The following is a 4,221-nucleotide window of genomic DNA, read 5'->3' as shown; positions in this document are numbered from 1 at the left end:
TTTAGATGGAGTTTTGCTCTTGTTGCCCAGGCTGGAGTGCAATAGTACAATCTCGGCTCACCACAACCTCCGCCTCCCAGGTTCAAGCGATTCTGCTGCCTTAGCCTCCTGAGTAGCTGGGACTACAGGCATGTGCCACCATGCCTGGATAATTTTTGTACTTTTAATAGTGACAGGGTTTGTCCATGTTGGCCAGGCTGGTCTCAAACTCTCAAACTCAGGTGATGCACCCACCTCGGCCTCTCAAAGTGCTGGGATTACAGGCATGAGCCACTGCACCTGACGCAGAGGTGGCTTCCCCCCCCCACCCCGCCCCCAGAGACAGAGTCTTGGTCTGTTGCCCAGACTAGAGTGCAGTGGCGCAATCTCGGCTCACCACAACCTCCATCTACCTCCCGGGTTCTAGCAGCTCTCCCGCCTCAGCCTCCCAAGTAGCTGGGACTACAGGCGCACATAGCTACGCCAGGCTGATGTTTTTGTGTTTTAGTAGAGATGGGTATTCACTGTGTTGCCCAGGCTGGTCTCGAACTCCTGAGCTCAGGTAATCCACTTGCCTTGGCCTCCCAACGTGCTGGGATTACAGGCGTGAGCCACCACGCCTAGCTCAGAAGTGGCTCTTAAAGCGAGTTTCAGAGGGACAGTTGGTAGCTCAAGAGGCCAGGAAGCCTATTTCCCGCAGAGGGAAGCCCTCCTGCAAACATGGGGGTGAAATATTGGGAGATTTGGAGGCAGCCAGAAGTCCCACGCGATCAGGCCGGAGTTGGTGAACGTGAAGCTGGAGGTCTCCTTGGGCTGGGAGTCCTGGTGCCAAGCAGAGGAGAGTGAACTGGACCCGGAGCTCATGGGAGGAGGATGGGAATCCCTGCTCTGCCATGGGCCTTGGCGAGACCCGACGCCCAGACCTCACCAGAGTGACCTGGCAGGGGAGTCCATGGACATGGCTCAGACGTATTGTTAGCAGCTCTGGTGGAAGTGACTTGTCTGTTGACAAAGGGTAACTTCACGTCCTCCTGCGTGGCAGAGTGATTTGGGGATAAAACGGATGGCATCTGTGAAACACCCAGCTCTGGCTTCTCAGGGGCTACTGGGTGCAGTCTGGGGCCTCTGGAATGTGCAGGTGGCTGGCAGCACTGAGGTGCAGGGTCCTGTGAGTCGGAGAGGGACAGTGTTTGGGAGTGGGGTGTGGGCTTGGGCATTGGGAGCTCCTGAGCTTACTCAGTGGGCAGCCAGCACCCTATTCCATAGCCATGCAGCAGAACCCCAGAGGTTGTGTCCAATCCTGATGCTTTTAATTGAGCATCTACTAGACTGGGGCGGGGGGTCTAAGTCTGGATTTTATCCACCCCCACACACTCCCTGGTGGTGCTGTGAGATCTGGAAGCTGAGACCCACTGGCTTAGCAGCACAGCAGGGCCTTGGGGTCCTGAATCCTGGCTGTCCCAGTTTATGACCTAGGGCATGTCACCAGACCTGGACAAGCCTCAGTTTCCCAATCTGTAAAGTAGACAAAATAACCCCTCCACGGTAGGCCCCTCATGAGGGACGGAGACATCTCTCAGGAGCCACCTGGGGCACAGAGCGCTGTGATGAACTCACAAAGAACAGCTGCCCGTGGGAGCGGCTCACACCTGCTTGGCTGGCCAGGCTCAGCCCAGCTCCACCTTCTCTGCAGACCTTCCCCTACTCTGTTCGCCCGCCTGATGTGTTGGGTGCCTCTGGGTCATGTGCCTGCACTGTCTTGACTCCTAAGGTGCTAATGCTCGTGTGCTTCCCATCCTGTGGCTGGGCCATTGCTGTATGCACAGTGCCCAGCACATAGTAGGACCTCAATACATGTTTGCCTGTGTTAAGGAAGGGCTGTTACCTGCTGCTCTTTTTTTTTTTTTTTGGAGACGGAGCCTCACTCTGTTGCCCAGACTGGAGTGCTGTGGCGTGATCTCGGCTCACTGCAACCTCAGCCTGCTGGATTCCCGTGATTCTCCTGCCTCAGCCCCCCCGAGCAGCTGGGATTACAGGCGTGCACCACCACGTCCAGCTAATTTTTGTATATTTGGTAGAGACAGGGTTTTACCATGTGTCTAGGCTGGTCTTGAACTCCTAACCTCAAGTGATCTACTTGTCTTGGCCTCCCAAAGTGCTAGGATTACAGGCGTGAGCCACGGGGCCCAGCACAGAGGCTCTTTTCCCCCGGAAGGCTTTAACCGCCTCCTTCAGAGTTATCCATCCTCTTCATGTGTTCATGAGTTTCTTCATTCATTCAACAAATATTTTTTTTTTTTTTTTTTTTTTTGAGACGGAGTTTCGCTCTTTTTACCCAGGCTGGAGTGCAATGGCGCGATCTCGGCTCACCGCAACCTCCGCCTCCTGGGTTCAAGCAATTCTGCCTCAGCCTCCCGAGTAGCTGGGACTACAGGCGTGCGCCACCATGCCCGGCTAATTTTTATATTTTTAGTAGAGACGGGGTTTCACCATGTTGACCAGGATGGTCTCCATGTCTTGACCTCGTGATCCACCCGCCTCGGCCTCCCAAAGTGCTGGGATTACAAGCGTGAGCCACCGCGCCCGGCCTCGACAAATATTTTAATTGAGCATCTAATATGCAGCAAGCCCTTTCCAGGCACTGGGGATAAAGTAACAAAAGGGACAAGGTCCTGTTAGCATTGCAAGCCAGCTCTTAAATTCAGACTCTGGAGAGCTGAGGGTGGCCACGCCCACCTTAGGACTGACCGCCTGGCAAGCAGGTGAGGCTGCTCTGCTGGTTGGGGTAGGGCCGCTGGCCAGGGGTTGAAGGAGAGACTGGACATTTGCTGGGGGTTGGACTACTGCATCTTGTGAGAATGCCCACAGCAATGGGGGATGGTGAGTGTGTGTGTGTGTGTGTGTGTGTGTGTGTGTGTGTGTGTGACAGCGTGAGCGAGCTGGTGGTGTGGCATGTGTGCCCAGAGGGACGCAATGCCCAGGTGTCCTGCAGATGTTCATGGGGCATCCAGCCCCACCCAGTGCCTCCGTGGCTGCCAGCTGCCCCTGCCAGGTGAGAGCCCAGCCTCTGTTGTGTCTGCAGGTACGATGAGAAGCTGCAGAGCATGCACCAGGGCCGGCCGCCACCTTCCGCCAAGACACCGCCGCCGCGGCCCCCGCTGCCCACCCAGCAGTTTGGCGTCAGTCTGCAATAGTAAGTGAGCCGGGGATGCATTTGCTCCTCTGCCCGGGGGCCCTGGGAGCTATGGGCGCTGCGGGTCTAGAGACATTTTCCCCAGACCTTTGCTTCCAGCAGCCGAGCTTAACCCTGTGGGAAAGATGAAGCCTGAGCTCACCACTGAGGCCGCATGCTCGCTGCTCTGTGCCTGGCGTGACGACCAGGAGTGGGCAGCGGAACCCTGAGGTTCCCGCCCCAGCTTCCGTCCCTGCTGCTCTCTGTGCTCCAGGTGCACAGTGGGACACCTCCCACCACCTCAGGCAGGGCGTGGTCATGGGATGTGCTTGGGTGTGGGTGTGGGCGTGTCGTGCTAGGACAAAGCTTCCCGAGCCAGTGGGCAGCGGCCTCTCGTGGTGATGTACAGGCCGGGGTCAGGTGGAGGCGGTGCCTTGTCGCTCTGCGTCCCTGATCCCCGCACCACTGTGCACTCTGCTAACACCCAGGCTGGACACAGGCATAGTGAAGACAGGCTTGTGCTGGGCCCAGCCGCTGAGAATTGGCGTCATTGTCACCGCAGCATAACCTGTCCTTTAACAGCCACGTGACCTTTGTTGGAAACAGATGGAAATAGATGCTCGGTGCCGCAAAGAAAAATTAGCACTGAGACAAAGGATCCTTCAGTAATGCAATGTTTACATCCTGGACTGCAGGAAGGGGACCCTCCCTAGCCATCTTGCCACGAGAGTCCAGTGAACAAAGGAAAACACACACATTTATTCCTTACGCATTTGGGGTCATCCTCACTGCTGGGTCTGATCTCCGTTGGCTGGAGCCAGACCTCACAATCTAAACTGAAACCCGATTGGCTAACAACTTAACACTTTTCTAAACAGGTAAGAGCAGTGGAGAGCTGGGACATGTCTGTGAGCACGTCCAGCACAGATATCTTGGTTAAAGTACAAGGACACAGGATGGACTACGTGCCTGTAAGCATGGCGTGTCTAACAGCTACAGAGGATAGGGCTTCACAAGGTTATTAGCACGCTTATTCTTTAACAAGAAAGGGAACTTTAAAAAGGAACTTT

General features: G+C 55.7%; 1 protein-coding gene across 2 annotated transcripts in view; it reads left to right on the top strand.

The window, feature by feature from the left end:
- Window positions 1-4,221, top strand: part of ARHGAP8 (Rho GTPase activating protein 8) — a 96,396-nt gene that overhangs the window by 66,664 nt on the left and 25,511 nt on the right. For both annotated transcript variants that reach the window (XM_017529497.2, XM_037738908.1), the window contains exon 7: window positions 3,062-3,172. In XM_017529497.2, the coding sequence (XP_017384986.1) occupies window positions 3,062-3,172 (111 nt within the window). The remainder of the gene's footprint in view (window positions 1-3,061; window positions 3,173-4,221) is intronic.

Source organism: Cebus imitator, unplaced genomic scaffold (assembly GCF_001604975.1).
Source record: "Cebus imitator isolate Cc_AM_T3 unplaced genomic scaffold, Cebus_imitator-1.0 Scaffold59, whole genome shotgun sequence".
Lineage (NCBI taxonomy): Eukaryota > Metazoa > Chordata > Mammalia > Primates > Cebidae > Cebus > Cebus imitator.
The sequence above is the reverse complement of the archived record's forward strand: the minus strand, read 5'-3'. Positions and strand labels throughout refer to the sequence as shown.